We start from the raw sequence: 18,242 nt of genomic DNA, 5'->3' as shown, positions 1-18,242 counted from the left end.
TAATTTAACTACAATATTACTTTTTGTGATAAAAAGGAGTTCGTTACACTCGATATACACGTGCTAAGGGGGCGTCCATTAATCACGTAAGGTTTTTAGGGGGAGGGAGGTTGGACAAAAAATCACGAAATATCACGTGGGGGAGGGTATAGTAAGATATCACGTGTATTTATTTTTTAACTTTTTTTTTAATTCAAACATTTTCAAAAAAATAATCAAAAAATTACCTTTTATCACGTAACTAAAAATACACGTGATGTTTGCTGGGGAAGGAGGGATAATTTTGAATATCACCGTGTATCACCAAGGGGGAGGGGGATCCAAAAATCATTAACAACGCTCACGTGATAATAGTCGCCCCCTAATCAGTTCTAAGCATGAAAGTTCAAAAACTGTCCGAAAAAAACTTTTCCAACAGCCAAATAAAATCTATGAATAAATATCTAACCAATAATAAGTGAATTATAGTTAAACTGTATATTTTTCAAATATAAGCCATAAGGATCTTGAAGAAAAAAATGACATGGACTCGAAATAGTTTTTGGAATTTATTCGAAGTGATTGAAAATGTATTGTTAATTTAAGCCGTTATAATCAAATAATTTAATAATTATTCTAAACATAATTTATAATTATATATTGCATTGCCTATTGAAGAAGAAACATAAAGTAATAATTTTCTCAAAACAAATAATAAAAAAGTAAAATCCTAATGTGTTGAAGGCGTAGACCTTATACAAGTATATTATAAGGTCTATAGTAGAAGGTCTCAATAATGTAAGTGTTATAAAAGTTGAAATTTTATTTTTAATCGATCATAAGATGATTTTTATATTGATAACTTGTATTTTGTAATTTAAATAGTCATTTAAATATAAATATTGTTAAAAAACTATCCATATTCAAAATTGATATAATCAAATTTATTATTAATGTGCATTTTATATTAATGTGTTAGAATATATTAACGTTTAGAGCAATTTTAAGTAAATACCAAAGATTAACAATTACCAAATAATTTAAAATGTAATATTATATTTATCATGAAGCAGTAAAATTTAAATAACTTTATATAAAAAATTAAACTTGTTCATTTGTGTCCACAGATATTGGCCTAACTGTGGACTTAAATGCACAACTAAAAAAACGTTGTAAATTATCTGTGTTAAATTGCCAAAAATATATATAATATATGTCTTTAATCATACACAATCTACTAAAATATATAATGTTGACTTTGCATGTCAAATTCTGAGTGTGAGAGAATGAAATCTTTGCGAATGTTTTATATCACTAAATGAAAGAAGGAGCCTAAACCAAATCGTATATGAAAAATTATTAGAAGGATAAATATTTTATATTTAATAAGTTATGATTTAGTTAATTAAGATGCGAATAAAAATAATGTGATGAAATTGAATAATTCAATTGAAGCTTTCGTATACTAACGACTTAATAACTACCAGCAAAGAAAAGATATTTTATAAGGCTCTAATAGCATCGAGTATGTATCAATGTATATTCCGTAAAAAAAAGCTTAATTCAATTACACCGTATCAGTTAAGTAATTCTGATGAATCAAAATTTCCAATATGCCATTCGATCCAAAATAGAGAAAAACAGTCGTTTATTATTGTCATTATTTTCTTATACAAAACTAAAAATATCTTTTTAATACATAAACGATATTTAACCATAATCCTGAATATAAAAAGCTCAAATCGTATAAACAAGCTGCGGTATTTCATTCAAATCCTACTATTCAGAATCCCTTTAGCAGATGTTCAGAAAAAATATACAACTTCAGGGATTTGCATACCCCCATTTGAGGACTGTTTTCTCATATATTCCATTTTACATGAGCCAAGCGAACTATGACTTTTGACGTAACTCCACACGTGTTATTTCAGAAATTCAGTTCGCGATTCATAAAGGATAAGAAATGTTCCATAAACAATGTTTTCTAGGAATATTCCGTAAATGAAACAGCAGTGCATACGTTGCTTAAAACAAGTAATAACTTGACAAAAGCTCAACGCCAAAAGTTCCTACCCAAGCTCCACTAAATATTAATACAAAACTTAACTGCAAGTTTATTGTTTTATTCAAAGTCAGTAAAATAACACTAAGTCAGTAAGTACTTACTAAAAAATTATTAAAATTACTTATATAAAGATGATTATACTATGCACCTAAAAAATTGAAATTGATATGGGCTATATGTGTGTACATCGTACAAAATTTAAACTTCTACAAATATTGTAATAATATTAAATAATATTTTAATATAAGAAATTTGAATTACGAACAATTTATGTTCTAGTCCTCAATGTTCATAATAGTACGTAATTACTTTATTGAATTGTATAAAAATAGTGTGCTATAAAATACGTAAGTCATTAACAGAAAAGACTGAAAACTATTTTTTGAATAAAATATATTACTGGGAAAGAATGTAAATATTGATGTATATATTTAAAATTCCTTATAAATTTTTACTTTTTAGGATGATATAAATATTATTAAATGATAAATGTAATGTGTACTATGTGTTATAATTTTATAATCATTTAAATATTATGTATTAAATATTTGGAATAAAAATAATTATGATCAAAGAAAATCTTTTATAAATCGGTTATAAATTGTATGACATATTTTGCTGATACGTTTCATTTACAATACAATGGTGCCCGCCTAAATTATGTCACGTCACATCATTTTTAATAGCAAATGTGCCATTGACAGCTTTTATTTAAAAAAATGCGAATACTTAATAACAGACACGATATATTTTCCTAAATTAGTCACACACACTCATCAATACTCGCATAATCGATCGTTTCAAACCGTCGAAGCAAAAAACCTCGATATTTTTAAATAATGATGAATCGCTTGTAGAAAACTTTGTGAAAATTTTACGCAGTTACGGCATTTGATATGATATATACCCAAATAATTTTCAGACAAAATCCATTATAAAGTTTCACGAATGCTCGTTGAAAATTCGTTTTAGATTTGTTTTCAAAAGAGAGGTGAGCTGAACAAAACGAAATCTCGGAAATGAGTTTACCTACTATTGTGCCGCCAACGAAAGTCAAAACGGGGTGATGGATTGAAACTGTTTGAGTTTTTGTCGTCGACATGTTACAATGGGAGATAAGTTAACCCTTTCTAAATATTGGATTAATGCTAAACCTTTATCTCGAAATCTTTACTTTTGTCCACGGGTCAGTTCCTTTACCTTTCTCACAAAACAAATGTTATCAAGCACAAAAATAGAATGTGGAAACAGATGATTTAGCTAATGCAGAAAATATTGATAAAATTGAAACAATTATTTATACTTTTTGACGCTTGATATGTATCATCATTCAGCAGGAGAAGAGCTTCAAAATATAACAATGATAAAAACACAATCAATGTCATAAAATTTTAGTATATTAATGCACATGTACATACATACTATTATGGGAGTGCTCTATAATTTTGTGAAAAAAATGTATTTTATCATGTATATTCTGTGAAGTTTTTCTCCTACTAAATGATGGCACATATGAGATAATAAAACGTATAAATTATCCATACTCATTATGATATTATTATACAATATATTATTTCACAACCCATAAAACTGGCGCAGAATTTTGTAATTCGATTAAATAAATCTTTTAGTTTTGATATGTTAATTTTCCAATTTTAGAATCAATTTCCATGTTTTAATTCGATTTTGTACATTTTTCAACGTCTTAATAAATTTCTATGAAGAAGAAGACAATTATCTACATTATTTGAAAAAATTAGCGCTTAAGATGTATTTCCATTTCACAAATAGCCTATCGTTTGTTTAATGTTTGGATTTTAATCTCTCATATATTCGCCGATTTATTTTAATAATATATATGATTATTTTTACGATAATTTCCACTATAAACTTGGCGCAAAGAAATTAATTATTTTCAATTGATATTAAATCGAAGAAAGGGGGCGTCAACCGTTCTCGTCACAATATCAATAATTTGTACATAATTCGCAAATATACAATATAATAACTCAGCCCGGTAATTAAAACGTAAAATTAGCTAAACGCAATTAAGAGATGTATGTATCAATCACTTAAATTCAAACTACAGCCTAGTTTCAATTGTTTACCATTTTCAAATGTATATTTGATATGATCAAATCAGTAATTGATTGCACTCTACCCTATGCCATATTCTGGTTTAATGCAAATAATATAAACATTAAATGAATTGAGTGGTCCAAATTTCGAAACATTAGCAAACAATTGAAATTCATATGGAAATTTATTCCAATATCACACAGTTTTTGGTAAGAAAACTATTTTGTATATACCTATTACGAAATGAAGTTTTATAAAAATACTAATCAAACAAGTTTGTCAGGTATGAATTCATGTTCAGTATTTCCTATATTTCTATAAATATAAATAAATTTTAAAGTCAGAAATTTGAAAAGAGCTATTTAGGATTTCTGCAAAAAATATCTAAATTCAGTGCAAAAATATTGATCAATTATATATGAAGGAATAAAATTAGGTATGGTATAATGTAATAATTTAATAATGGAAATTGGTGTAATGAAACTGATTTGAAGATTTCAAATCTAAATTGAACCACTACATTTCAATACAAACGTATTTAAAATCATTAACAAAGGTTCGAATTTCGAGATGGGTGATGTATTTTATATACAAAAACAGGGTATAGTTAATGAATTTCATCCATTAGGTTAATTAACAATCGGCAATCAGTGGAAGTATTTATGTATTGCGTACGTGTTTATAGAAATACTTACACCAAAAACTATGTAATATTTTATCTATACTCATTGAATATGTAGCTGATTATAGGTATCAAAATTATTTAATAATAGGACGTGAATCAGAAATTATTTCCATTGATTCTATTAATACCATAACATAATATTAAATAGCGTTATTTTTGGAATGTGCGCTTGCAATTAGCTCTTATTAATAAATATCGATACAATTACAACTGTTCAACGACTACTAAATTTAATTGCGTATGGATGTGCAAATGCGGTGAATAATATATATATATATATATATATATATATATATATATATATAGTATATATATTAAAGATATTATGCCGTGGTTTGAGTTTTTATATTATCAATTATTATAAAAATTTTGGTATCTCAAAACCGCAATGCAATAACTTTTTGCCAATTATTTATTTTTATAACTTTCCAATGGGCAATATTATATCAATTTATAAACAAATCTTAAAATCGACTTACCGGGCTGGTCGCCATCACTCAAAGGGGGTCCTACATCTCCGAAAAATCTTCGATCCAAAAGCTGCAGAAGTTGGAGAGCAGTATCATGCACTGCAGCACGAGGACAACCAGTACTCAGCAAGGTAACATTTATAACGGCAGTGTAGTGATCACAAGGATATTCACTAATGGAAAAAAAATTAAATTAAATTTCATGTCTAAATGAGTAGATAATCTGTAACATCTTTTTTCAATATAAATTTATCATTTTTTTTAAATATGTTCTATTTACAGTCTAACAATAAGTCAACTTGATGAAACCAGAACAAGTTTTTGTTAATGTTATACCAGAGTAATGTATTATTTCGAGAATAATTCTGTCAAATTATATCATTAACAATAAGGTTTGTTGAAACCAATAATAATTTGCTGATTGGTTTTTACCGTGCACTGAATATGGCGGCAAGGGCCATAAAGCATCCATCAGCCACACGAGGCTGTCCAGTGTAACATCTGTCCAAAGCCCAATCCAAAAGTGGTCCAATATCTGGATTTGCTTCTAATAATAACACTGCAGTTTCTCGAGCTAGCTGGTATATCTAAAATATGATATTGGATGATTAGGTTTACTCAATTGAAAGTAATATTCATACTTTTCAAAAATTCTATTTAATTTATATCAAAGAATTCATAAGCGATTTTATGTATAAATGTAATTTGTGTCGTGATCAAAATAAATTAACTTCAAGTACTATTTTCATGTAAATTATCATTATTTAAATGAAAATTCTTTAACTTACTTAGAAAAAAATTTGATTCTAATACCATATAATAAAATATGAAGGATATAAATAGTATGTCTTTTACATTGAAACAATATATTTCTATTGTATATTAAAAGCATAAAACTTTATTTCGCTTTGTTTCGTAATAAGATTATGTACTTAAAAACTTCTACGCGAAAGGAAGCCGGTTAAATTATAAATGAGATCCCTCTTTTTGCTGTTTTAAATAGCAATTAATGCCAATTAGCGACAAAAGTTTTATTCAGATAATTTATAAATGTATTTAAGAAACCAGTTCACTAGATTTTTTTTCAGTCATAAATTATTTAATTTGCATTTTGTCGATGAATTGCTTAAACATATAGCATTAAATATTTTTGGGTAATTCTTTAATAAAATTTTGTTCTAAATATTAATATATATTTCATCTTAAGTTTTTAGAAAATAAAATGTTGGAAAGTTCACTGAATACCTTATCATCAGTAGACGACAATAGCATATCCAGCCAAGGGTACAAAGATCCATCTTCAGCTAATGCTAATGGATCGAAACATCCGCCGCAGCACAACAAAGCGCTCATTGCCTGAAATAAAAATAATAAGGTAAAATTACATGAGATTATATTAAAAATTAACTCCATCAAAGTAGAGGCAGTGTATACATAACTGTACGCCAACCTCAAGATTAAATAACGAATTAATTAACAGCATGTGTAATAGAGGCAGAATATTGACAAAATGATAAATATTTATCGTATTCTGTAAAAGATATCGTTCGAAAATAACAAAAAAACAAATAAATATCCTATACCTTTTACACATTATCGTTGTTTGCGAAAATCCTATATTTCGAAATATAGGATGCGAATAATGAAAAGGCGTTTATGTTAGTATAATTTTATTGGGATCCAATATCGGTCGACAGCTTTAATATTGATAAGGTCATGGCTAACTAGGGTGGAAGAGACTCTGAACCCTTGGGGTCTCCTATTTACTATTAATTTCCAATGATGGATTTTAAAATAAAATGATCAAATAGTCGATAATATATCAAATATAGTTTTTTTCAAAATTTCATAAAAGAATTTACTGGAAGCGCCGGGTATCGATCCCGGTACCTCTCACATGCTAAGCGAGCGCTCTACCACTTGAGCTACGCCCCCTGTGAGTACAAAACAGTTGATTCAATGCAACATGAACAGCAATTCAAAACAAGCATCATATAACAATCCGGTTTGGTAAAAGTAGAGCAATCAGTTTATATCCCGAGGCGTCAAATTTCGATTGTTACCTAATATGCATTCACACAATGTATTCATGTGCTACACACAAGTATGAGACAGTTCTTAGAGTACGATAGATATTTAACATTTTTGTATTCAAAAGGTAATCGTCATGTATTCATCATAACATTTGTTTTATTATTATTATAATTCGCATTCGATAATCGAAAAAAATCTTTTTTTTTCCATATCATAAATATATTAATTATAAGTAGCTAGCAAACCCAGCGAACTCCGTTTCGCCACCAGATGGTTTCGTGAGAAAGATAAAATTTTTTTTTTTCTTTTATATTTGAAAAGAAATGAGTAGCTGTCAAACAATGTATCTACCGGCACCATCTACTTAAAATATTGGTTTTTAGTACATGCTAAGTATCAGAGATAACGCTGTATGTGAAAAAGAAAACTGTTTTACGCTTTTCTGTTGAAATTTTTCTTCAATTTTCTTTGCTATAAACCTCACGGAGCCCGAGAACTTGCCAACGAATGCAAATTCGTCGAAATCGGTTGGCGCGTTCTGGAGTTATATCGTCAGGAAGGAAAACCCGACTTATTTTTATATATTTTTATATATTCTCTTTAAAATATGCTCATTTCTATTCAGCTTATCATAATACTCATTCGATACTGCAATAATCTAATATCTCTCACAATGCTAGATTTTGCAACAAAAATAAAGATATTGGAAGCGCCGGGTATCGATCCCGGTACCTCTCACATGCTAAGCGAGCGCTCTACCACTTGAGCTACGCCCCCCGTGAAGAAACTTGATGCTTGAAGTAATGCAGACTACCTACTTACTTACATTCACTCTTGGGATCTTTAATCCCAACTATTTATAACTTATAATTGTATTTATAAACTAGCATAATTATTTAAAATAAATAGACAAGGATTTTAATATTAAACTCAGATAGACGCGAGCAGTTTGTTCATAAGAAATTAAAAAAATATCGAACAACAAAAATATGTTTTCTTTAAATTACATTCAAGTCATCTAGAATAAAAACGAAATTATTCCGAAATTTGGACTATTTCAATGATTATTTAATTAGCAATTAAATTATTCACCTTTTTTTCGATTATATAAAAAAAATTAATAAGTGAACAATATAAACTCACCGACTCACAATGAAACTTTTTTTTGAAATATGACAATAAAATGACTATTATTTTTTTATTAATGATTAAAATGAAAAAAACTTAAGTTCTCAATTAGAATTAGAATTATCTTACCTGCAAAGCCGACATTTGTAACTTTTCATCTGCATCTGCAGAGGATGAATGACTTTGAGTGTAGCCTAATGGCTTAGCAAAAGGCCCAGACCACGGTGCAAATAAATTAAAAAGGCCACTTCGTAAATCTCGCTTTAATAAAGTAGTACAAGTTTCAACTGAAATATGAAATATTGGTTCATGATTGTTGTAATTTAGAAATTATCAATTATTAAGTTATGTACACTTACGAGAAAAACTTTTGATCATTTTTCTGATAAAATCACAGAAATGTAATTTTACTTCTTGTTGGGCGGGTGCGTCTTTGTCTTCCTTAGTTTCATTCTCTAGATATAATCTGGCTCCTTCCATATATTCCACGAATGTTGGATGTAGAGACATTGTTTCTCTATCTAGAACACTTGGACTATAACAAAAAAAAAAGCCATTGAAAATAACTTAAGCTACTACAAGGCGAACAATCTTGAACCTAAGAACAAAAATTAAGATATGTGAGACCCAAATATACTGGTAATGCTTTTAAAAAATAGGATAACGTTTATCATATCTTAAAGTATTCATAATTGTACTACAATACCTTATTCCAAATGTACCATACTCGGCGATTAATTCCAATACCCGTACCAGCTGCAATCGTAAAGCATCACGACGTCTACGACGTCTCATATTTTCTTGTTTTCGGTCAACAGCTTCACGAATGTAAGGAACTAATTCTTCCATAAGATCTCTGAAAGAAAACAAAAAATGTATAATTGAAAATAAAATTTATGAAACGTATTTTAGAAGAATAATCGATTTCTAATTTAAGAAGACAATTCTTAAAAATTTAATTGCCGTCATAATTTTCTAATTATTAATGATAAAAAATACTACTTACTTCAATGCTTCAGCATTGACTTTTCCCAGAGCTCCAGCTGCTGCATCTCGCACATCAGCTGCTTCGCATCGTAAAAGTGGAACCGTCAATTTATACAGAGCTGCCGGAGCAGGACCGGCTGGTGCACCAGGCGACTTACTGTCACCTCTTTCTGCACTCAAAGAATCTGGTGACGAACTGTGGGAAGTAAAAATATAACCGAATGCTTAATTGATCAATTAACAATAACATTTATAGGGATATTTCCAACGTTAACTCGCGACTTCATAGTCATAATTTTTTTTATAACAGTATTCAATGTTCATTAATGTGTGAATGTGAATATAGATTTTATATCATTATTTTATTTTATATAGGTGTATAAGTATATAAGTATAAAGTCATTGTATTTCGCATAGAGAAAGACATAATCAAGTTTTTCAAGCATCCATCAGCATAGCTGAAATAAATTTAGATCTTTTAGTTGTGATTACAAACATTATTTTATACATTAATTTCCAATTAATAATACAAAACTATACCATAACTGCTCAGTTCATAAAAACACGGAGTCTTCATAAATCAAATTTTTATAGAATAAACTTCAATGATATAGGTATTCTAATAATAATATTATTATATTAACTTCCATGCAATATTTCAAATTCTATTATACCCAAGAATTTGCATTACATCATGCTCATGCTTAACAATCACATGCATTATATTAATATAATTTAATAGTCATGCAATACTTAAGTTATGATTGTGATACTTGGAAATTCAGAAACCAAATTTATCTTGCGTTATCAACACTATTTCATTGCGAGACACTATTTCAATTTTCATTGAAAATTAAGAACAATCTTAAAGTTACTTTTCTGCTCCAAGTGCTCTGTGTAGTAATCTTCATCAGCAATAAACATTTTGTATTTACAAATCTTAGTGCCGCTATATATACATACATATTATGTATATTTACAAATTTATATATAGATGTATATAAAAAAATTGGTTGTCAACTAATGAACTATTAACTTATTTCAATGTTTCCCTAATGTATTAGTTTGATACATAAGGCGATAAGATTTGTTACATAAAACATAAATATGTATCACAAATATTTGCTTAACAGTATCAGTGATAGTAACTAATTTATCAGCAAACCCAAAGTTACTAAAAACATATAATAATGAAATCCAGGTAAAAGCAAGATTTAGGAATCCTGTGTATATTATATTAAAACAAATTCAACAAAAGTTATTCACAATTATTTTAGTTAGTTCTAACTAAAATTTTATATCAAATATTGTGTATCCACATATTTATCCATGAGTACAAAAATAGGTCTTATATCAACATAATTTGTTCGATCCCATTTTTTTTTTATCTAATTAACGTTGTTAGTAAAAAAAATTAATTCAAATCAAAGTTTCATCACTGCAGTTCATTAAAATAACAAACCTTTTAATTAGTAACTTTTAGATAAATGTTTCATTTCGTTATTAATGAAACCCACACAAAAAGAACAAAAGCTCATTGCAGCACAAAATATTCATATCATGTTCAAAATCATGATGCATGTATATTTATATATCATTTATGATGATTTTGTTTTTTATTCTCAAACATAAATTAGTAAAAAAGTAATATTTTTAACAAAATTGAAATAGTTAAGTTGACAACCAACGAACTCAACCAATTTTAAAAACATCCCAAAAGCACAAAGTTTTTATTGACCTGCTATCCTCACACAAAAAACAGTTCGAGATCAAGTGCTAATGGATAATTTTATAAAAATGTTTCCTATGAATAATGAACAAAGCGTGCGATAAAAATCTATATAAGAAATATTATTATTAATAATAGTAATAAAATTAATATTAAAACTAGTGGAGTGTATGGCATCGTGCCTTAAGGCAAATTGCTGGAACTTCCCGTACCGTAACGAAATGTTCGAGGAATATTGAATGTTTTCAACTTTTTTTTGTAACATTGTCTAATATTTATAAGAATTATATAAACTGAATTGCAAAGTTGAAATTATTTGTTTAAAGTATATTAGAACTATAGTCAGAATTAAAAATAAAATCTGAATTATTTTCGATATACAAAAAAAATTTTTTTTGAAAAAAAAAAAAAGTTGAAACAAAAATTTTTTTTACAAAATCAATTATTTTCTTAAGACAAGCAGAAAGTTCTTTGAATCATTTAAATCGGACGCTTAGTTCTCTCAAAAACTGCCATTTTTACATATTTAGCTCCGTATCTTCGAAATGGCTGGACCTGCCTTTGCCAAAAACTAATCAGCTCTTCTCCCTATTAATAGGAATCGAATGTTTTTTGAACCATTCAAATTGGTTAATCCGTGCGCCCGAAAACGTGACTCGAAATTTGTATCCGTACATACATACATATATACATACATACATACACACACACACATCCATTTTTTCTGAGGTATGCCAAAATGTTCAGAAACCTTCAAAACGTCGAGAAATGTAAAAAATTTCAATTTAGATTTTCGGCCTATTACAATAACTTACCCTACGGGAAGTTAATTAATAATAAAATTAAGATTGCTTTTATGATAAATATGAAAAAGAAAGCGATAATTTATTATATTATATCTTCATAAAATTTATATCAACACGAAACATTTTTCGTAAATTATCCACTAGCACTATCTCTAAAAGCTCGTGAAAATCCTATCCTTTAGTTTAAAATTGTTTTCTCAAATCGATTCTTTCTATTTGCTATACCTAGTCCTCTTGTGCTGTTTGTCTCTGCGTCCATACGACAAGGGAAGAGTGAATCTAGCCGCTAATCCTGATTGTAGCGTTGCGGTCACCAGTGGCGGCAGAGGCGGAGTTGGCGGTGTGGGCGCTGCTACCGCCTGGTGAAGATCTTCCATAGAATCGCTCAGGCGAGTGGAGGCCAATGCGGCGCTGCTATCACAAGAGTCGGTTCCCGATGTGCTATTTGTTTAGGGTTGTATTGCAACAAGGCACAATTGTATTATGTAGTTTGGACATCTCAATTAAGAATATCCAATTTCAATGCGGTTTTATTTTTATTGCATAAATATTTGTAACCAATACTGTTATTCAATTACATGAAGAAGAATAGATAGCAAGACACGTGTCGATTGAGTTAAAAATATTGCACAATGACAAAAGTTGCGATAAGAAGACATTTGTTGTTCCCTGACAAGTTACAAAATATGATATATAGATGAATAAATACGTAGAGGAATACATAGAATATGCAAATTAATACCGTCGTAGGTACATAAAAATATCAACAGTAAATTTAAAGATGTTAAATACTTGAAATACTTGAGGCACAAGTTGATCAAAAAATCATATTTCTTGAAAAAATTCGCAACTAAAATCATCAGAATTCAACTGATAGTTAGAGTGATTCAGATTATAAAGAAACTAGTGAAATTCTGAAATTATGATATCGGTTTGCAAATGTTAGAGAATTTGATCAACTGTTCAAAAAGCGTTGAAAGATGGTTGAAAAATTTCAAAATGTAATTAAATTGCTGGAGAAAGACCAGAGGAAAAGACCTATGGTGTTAGAGAAGAATCAATCGCTAAAAAACAAGAATTGTTCTGAGTTCATCTGTGAATCCAAAGAAAACCCGAATTCGATACTACTTATTTCAAAACTAGTTCCAACTACTACTGCTTTCTGCATAAAAGGACGAATAAATAATGGCAATGGGCTATTAAATCAAGGAAACGATCAGCAATTAGATAAAACATGATAACATTATTCTAAAATGCTTACATAATTAGATATTTATTATATTCGCTATCAATAACGCACATATTTATGTACGGTTAAGCTTACATTAACAATAAACGAGTAAATGATTATGACTGAAATAAATGACTGATTAGCACCTATCTGATATGATCACTAAAAACATATATCATAATTAATGAATCAAAACACTAGCATAAGCAAATTCGTAGCCTGTCATACAAAAGCTTTAGTGTCGACAGAAATATGATAATTACACAAATACAATAAACAGAATTTAATTTCCAAGTTATCATAATCATAAATGACCTGAATCAGATTAAAATATTATTATTCTTAATCAAATTAAATTAATACAAACCACACAAAAAATTGTTGACATTCATAAATTAGTAGAATTTAAGTAATATTAAATACTATTGTAATAAACATCAAAATTTCAAACCATGCAAGTTTTTTTTATTCTTATGGTATAATAATAATAAAACATACTCAGTATCAAGTTCCATACTGATTAAAACTAAAGCAGCGCCAAAATTATTAATAAGTTATTTTTAATTTGTATACTGGATTTTATTATCTGATACCTGCCTGGGTAAAAAAATGCATAATTCTCAATTTGAATGAATAGTAAATTATAATAGAATTTGTTATAATCTGCGATGTTACGGCAGGAAAAATTGCAACATTTTGATTAAATAAGCAAATTAAAGCATGCAATCACAATGCAATAATAAAGCTTAATGTTAATTTCATGAAAAATATGTGGTTTAATAGATTAGTTGATTTAATTAGTTTAAAAAATTAGTTATAACCATGTTTAAAATTTAATGCTTCGGAAGCGTATGATAAAATAAGAGCGTAATATATAAAATAATATATGATATGGATAAGATGAAGTCGAAAAATATTTTATTACAAACAGATTAAGTTCTATGAATTCAAATAAAGTATTTTTCATTAAACTGATTATACCTGACCATTTTAAGGCCATAAATTGGTCGACGCGCTGTGCAAACAAAAATATATTCAATAAAAATTTTAAAAAATGGGCTATTTTATATAACGGGGTTATATTATTTTGAAATACCTAAGATTAAGAATTATGTAGTGACTATAATAGTTTCATCTATAACATGTAATATTTCTACTACTTGCATGCAAACAACAACAATTGAAAAATGAAATTCAAACTCAAAATAATTGTTGTTGTTATCAAAGAAAAAAATTATGAAATATACTTTTTTCACTGGATTACGATAATATTTATTTATATTACGGTCGAATAGTTAATAGAGATAGTTTGCATAAGTTTTAAGAAACGGATGAGTTGAAAATGCAGCTAACTAATATTTGTAGTAAATACTGAGGAAACTATAAATAAATTAAAACGAATTTTAAATTAATTATTCTGAACTACAAATAGAGTATCAATGTCCACAAAAATTGGCCTTTGAATAAGATCTTATTGAATTTTGTAAGAATATGTTTATACAGAATAAGAAATCATTCAAAATAAAACTCTGATGATAAAGTAAGAAAGCACTTACCTGAGACTTAAGTCAGGTGAGGCGCACCTCACGCTCGGACAAGGAGCAGGAGGTACCACACGGTATGCAAAAGTAACATAATTCTTCCAAAGATGCATGTAAACGTCGCGTTCGGTAACTGGACGTCGAGGAACAGCACTACTTCTTAACAATGAAGCTCTGTTGTCTGACACAGGGCTAAAAGTTACAAAATTTTAATCAATATTTAATTTGTTTGTTTAAATGTTTTTATTATTTTATTTGTAGAAATTTAATAATAATTAGCTTTATATATTCAATTTGTGTTCAACGAAAACGAATTTAAAGTTGCTAATGGTAAATAATTTAGAAACTTTTTTAGTACTCACGTTGGATCAACAACCGTGAAAAGAGTAGTAACTCTGCCGAAAACAAATGGCCATGAATGGGTCACAGCAAGAGGGCAATGTGTAAGGACTCGTCCACGCTCAAGGAAAGCAAATAAGCAAGCACTCCAAGGATCCATGGCACCTGAATTCAACGAAGTCGTTGAACGATTTGCGTTACCTAAAAGGACATCAAATTATGAAATTCAATAAACGGCTCTATACCACATTCTTTCGTTTTTATAATTACATGAATCGTCAGCAGTCCATACGGAGGCACTTCTATCAGCAATCCACTGTAAGTCTATGGTCGAAGCAGCTAATGCAGCAGTTTTTTCTGCAGCTGGTAAACTAGGAAGTAATTTTTCTATAACCTAAAAATAATAATAATAAAAAAACGTACTAGTTTATCTTTTGATAAGAGGAAAAGATTAATATACTTGTGGGCAGCACTTGTCTATAACATCAATGACAGCCTGATCTTCTTCTGTGATACAGAGTGCTTTTAAAAGCATTTTCGCCTGAAAAAAGTTTGAATTACATGTATTTTACATTGATTTTCATGAATTGATGATTCCTTCATTAACATTTATGCTTTACCTCGCGTAATATGTGTACAGCTAATTTCCTTGGAAATACTCTGCAGTTGCATAACATAACTAAAGCAAATCCTTCAACCATATGGAGTATTGAAGATGCTGGTTCTACTTTCTATAATATAATATTAGTAATATATTACACGGATGCAATTGCTAATTACTAAAACAAAGTAATATTACAATGGAAACTCACAATATCTATTTTTTTAGATCCATTAGATTCTGGGCTTTCTTTAGCTCTAGCAGAAGCATTTGCAGCGACACTGGTTAAAGCATTTTTCCAGCTAGTTAAGAGTTGTAGTAACATTCTTAGACCATTATCAACAAGCTGTAAAAAATATTAATTAAATACAAAAAAATTCAATTATAAATATAAATAATTTTATGACAACTATTTAAATTGAAAATATAAGAAAGTGTTTTAACAAATAGTTATTTGTAATTATGCTCTGATCTTGTAATTAAATTACATACACAAACCAAATTTAAATTTAAAAATATTAGTAATCATAGCATTTAAACTAATAATTTACTATGCCATCTAAATAGATTCATTACTTAATTATTACTTTCTTTAGTTTACCTGCGGAAAAGTATCCAAAACATCCCTAGCCAAAAACTGTGTGAAACCACATATAACGTCCTGTCTCCAATCAGGAAAATCAAGCACCAATGTCTGTAAACTTTGATAAGCCAATACCCTTAATTCTTCATCTAAATGTACAGTCAGGCGAGCTAATAAATCAACCAATTCAGCACCAGTCATACCATCCGGTATCAGTCTAGGTACAGCTGCAACACAAGTTCTAAACAAGTCGATCCTAGGTTTTCTCTCTCCTGTAATCATTTCATCTGGTTCTTTGTTAACATTCTGAGTATTTGTCATCATTAATGGTCTTCCATATTGAACATCTAGAGCTCTTAAAATGTCAACAAAGACTCTTCTCACATGTGAAAAATAGCTATTCATACCAATACTTCTGGCAGTATCTTCTGTCAACATTTTATTTAAAAATGTTTTCTTTACCCTAAGAGTATTTCCAGAGGGTAATACTCCCATTGTTCTAGGCATTGGCGGTTCACCTTCCTTTTGTTGCAAGCTATCTGCAACCACCAAAAATGATCTCAAACCTATACTCATTCGCTCAGGAGTAAGAATTATTTTGATGGTTCTTCCTACTGATAACAAATCAAAAACAATTTCTTTCATAGCAAAATCTAATCGTTCTTGAGCTATGAATTGAATAATTTTCACAAAAATATTCAAAGGCGTATCACGAGGTACCACAGCTTTTGATCCTTTAGGAAATAGAGAATTGACAATGCTTTGTAATCTCGATTGAGTTGCTTGATTGCTTTCGCATTTTATACGGATCATGTACACCCATAAAAGACGATATAGTGACTCTGGAAGCAAAATAGTATATTATAAAAGAAATTCAAAATAGAAATTTCTATGTAATTAATATCGCGTAAATGCATCACTTAGTATTATACTAGAATTAAACATTTAATTATAGATAACAAATTAGATATCATGAGAACAAAATTGGAATAAATGGTATCAAATGAATTAATGTATATACCTAATGCGACTCGACACATTTTTTGATCTCTATTCTTCAAATTTGATAAACACATAGCTAAAAAATAGTGCCAATTTGCTAAAAAGAAAGTCTTCTGACTAACGCAGAGTAAACAAGTGACTAATGGAAAAAGTGCCAAGCGATGCTTTGATTTAGTACTGGCATCCAAGGTTTGTGAGTATAGCATGTCTACAAAATTTTTAAGACAAGGCACATTAACTTCATTTTTAACAGCCTGAAAAAAATAATATAAATTAATACATGAAATTATAAACTACATTAGCACAAAATACTCAAATTTAAGTATATAAAATTAAATTAGTTATATAATGTATTATTATAGGTAATATATTATTATGGATGAAACTTAAAAGCTAACCGCAGCAACTGGAACTAAAATTTCTACAAACAGTCCAGCCAATGCATGTTTCACATCTTTATCTTTCACTTCAAGAAAATATTGCGCACACTCTTGCATAAATTGAAAACTGGCTTCAAATTCTTCAATTGGAACCATCTGGAAACATAAAATACAAGCAATATAATAATTCAAAACTTCAAAATCTGATTTGATGGCATTTACTAACTATTAATTACTATTTTACTATTACTATTCAACTTTTACCGGAATAGAACTATAAATATATGTTGACTAACCTTGACTCTAAAAAATTTCATACCCATAAGTAAAGATATGATAGACTGTGTAGTTGTTGGACTAGCTTCTTTGGTACGTAGTTCTTTCAACTCATTCATAAAATGTTTTCTAACAGACATGAATCGGCTTTGTGCCAGTACTCCTACAACTTCTGCATATAAATCAGCTATGATATGTATGTTTGCGGCATTTGGTCCCGATTGTATACTAAGATAACAAAACGAGTTTTTAAATACTAAATAAAAGCAGATTTATTAACAAACTATATATTAATATTATAATCTTACCCTTCCCTATATTTAAAAT

At 28.8% G+C, this 18,242-nt stretch overlaps 1 protein-coding gene and 2 non-coding genes across 3 annotated transcripts in view; all 3 read right to left on the bottom strand.

Moving 5' to 3' along the window:
- Nucleotides 1-4,882: 4,882 nt before the first annotated feature.
- The window catches only part of LOC113382098 (protein furry-like), a 25,861-nt gene continuing 12,501 nt past the window's right edge, over nt 4,883-18,242 (bottom strand). The window contains 20 exon segments of the mRNA XM_026620656.1: nt 4,883-4,926; nt 5,288-5,451; nt 5,711-5,865; nt 6,524-6,634; nt 8,570-8,727; nt 8,800-8,975; nt 9,147-9,296; nt 9,447-9,623; nt 12,188-12,403; nt 14,750-14,926; nt 15,097-15,274; nt 15,344-15,467; nt 15,534-15,614; nt 15,694-15,804; nt 15,886-16,020; nt 16,276-17,099; nt 17,279-17,513; nt 17,658-17,795; nt 17,936-18,143; nt 18,224-18,235. Of these exon segments, the coding sequence (XP_026476441.1) occupies nt 4,883-4,926; nt 5,288-5,451; nt 5,711-5,865; nt 6,524-6,634; nt 8,570-8,727; nt 8,800-8,975; nt 9,147-9,296; nt 9,447-9,623; nt 12,188-12,403; nt 14,750-14,926; nt 15,097-15,274; nt 15,344-15,467; nt 15,534-15,614; nt 15,694-15,804; nt 15,886-16,020; nt 16,276-17,099; nt 17,279-17,513; nt 17,658-17,795; nt 17,936-18,143; nt 18,224-18,235 (3,574 nt within the window).
- On the bottom strand, nt 7,141-7,213 carry Trnaa-agc. The gene has a single exon. It is a non-coding gene; the product is annotated as a tRNA-Ala (tRNA).
- On the bottom strand, nt 8,017-8,089 carry Trnaa-agc. Its single transcript has one exon. It is a non-coding gene; the product is annotated as a tRNA-Ala (tRNA).

The sequence above is a fragment of the Ctenocephalides felis genome, unplaced genomic scaffold, assembly GCF_003426905.1.
Source record: "Ctenocephalides felis isolate EL2017-DRISC unplaced genomic scaffold, ASM342690v1 CF-g0.4_SCAFFOLD_03273, whole genome shotgun sequence".
NCBI classification, from domain to species: domain Eukaryota; kingdom Metazoa; phylum Arthropoda; class Insecta; order Siphonaptera; family Pulicidae; genus Ctenocephalides; species Ctenocephalides felis.
This window is presented reverse-complemented; position numbering and strand designations above follow the sequence as displayed.